Source organism: Orycteropus afer, unplaced genomic scaffold, assembly GCF_000298275.1.
Source record: "Orycteropus afer afer isolate SDZICR_OR568_19922 unplaced genomic scaffold, OryAfe1.0 scaffold00111, whole genome shotgun sequence".
In the NCBI taxonomy this organism is placed as follows: Eukaryota; Metazoa; Chordata; class Mammalia; order Tubulidentata; family Orycteropodidae; genus Orycteropus; species Orycteropus afer.
In genome coordinates, this window is record NW_006921698.1 from 6,404,061 (window position 1) to 6,405,202 (window position 1,142).

Below are 1,142 nucleotides of genomic sequence, written 5' to 3' on the forward strand. Positions count from 1 at the left end.
TTTACAATAACGGACTAATACAATATTTGTCCTTTTGTGATTGACTTATTTCACTCAGCATAATGTCCTCCAAGTTCATCCATGTTATGCAGTGTTTTGCAGATTCTACATTATTCTTTAGTGCTGCATAGTATTCCATTGAACACTGAGACATTTTAATACTGAATCCTCAACTTCTACTTAAATCTAGAAATTAAATTGGGCGTTGAGAACTATATTACCAACATAAGAGTTATCAGGAAATACTACTTACAAGGTTGTTTCTCAACAGCATCAATAATCTTTTCCAATGCATCTTCAAGCTCTAATTCACTGACAGATTGAAGAGTGTCTGTGAGATACTTAATGGCTTCACTGATAAAATAGAAAGTTAAGGTCAGTCAATGGTAGTTAAGTAAAACAAATTTATGGCAAACATTGATCAACCTGGCATCAAAATTAAGACCCAGTTACTACCTTCTGAATAACTTCTTCCTTCTATCCTCTGCCAATATAACTGTTCTTAAAGCCCCAAATCACACTTTTTCTCTAAAAAAGACTTCCTACACCAGCCTTTCCTTCTGACACTGTAAAAATCACACACACACATATATATATACCTTAGATCTGATATATCATATTAGCCTTGCATTATTTATTACCTTACATTTAGGGAAGGAATCCATCTGTCCCAATGTCAAGTATCATATCCTGAACACAGCAGATACTCAAATATATATCTGTTAATTGGATAATGCATTTACTTAAATTCTACTTAACTGAATATGATTTCCTCACCGCTTTCCACTATGAAATATGGAAAAAATTAGACTAGAAAAAACTAACATTTGGATAGAACAAAATCATAAAATCATAAAAGCAACATTCATACTAAAATCATATGAACTCCTGATTTGAATAAGAGTAATGTTATGTAACCCCAGGGTTACAGTGAGGAGAGACAACTCAGGGATGCCCGAAGTAGCAAGCGGGAAGAGCAGGAGAAAGGGGATAAAAAGCCAGGAACCCGGACAGAAGAGCAGTCAGCCCCAGGGTCACAGGTGAGGAGAAACAACTCAGGGACGCCCAAAGTAGCAAGCGGGAAGAGTAGGAGAAAGGGGATTAAAAGCCAGGAAGCCAGAGAGAAGAGCAGTCAGCCGAAG

At 36.6% G+C, this 1,142-nt stretch overlaps 1 protein-coding gene across 1 annotated transcript in view; it reads right to left on the minus strand.

Moving 5' to 3' along the window:
• POLE2 (DNA polymerase epsilon 2, accessory subunit) overlaps positions 1–1,142 on the minus strand; it is a 57,613-nt gene that overhangs the window by 50,246 nt on the left and 6,225 nt on the right. Inside the window, exon 2 of the mRNA XM_007943676.2 lies at positions 254–354. Within this exon, the coding sequence (XP_007941867.1) occupies positions 254–354 (101 nt within the window). The remainder of the gene's footprint in view (positions 1–253; positions 355–1,142) is intronic.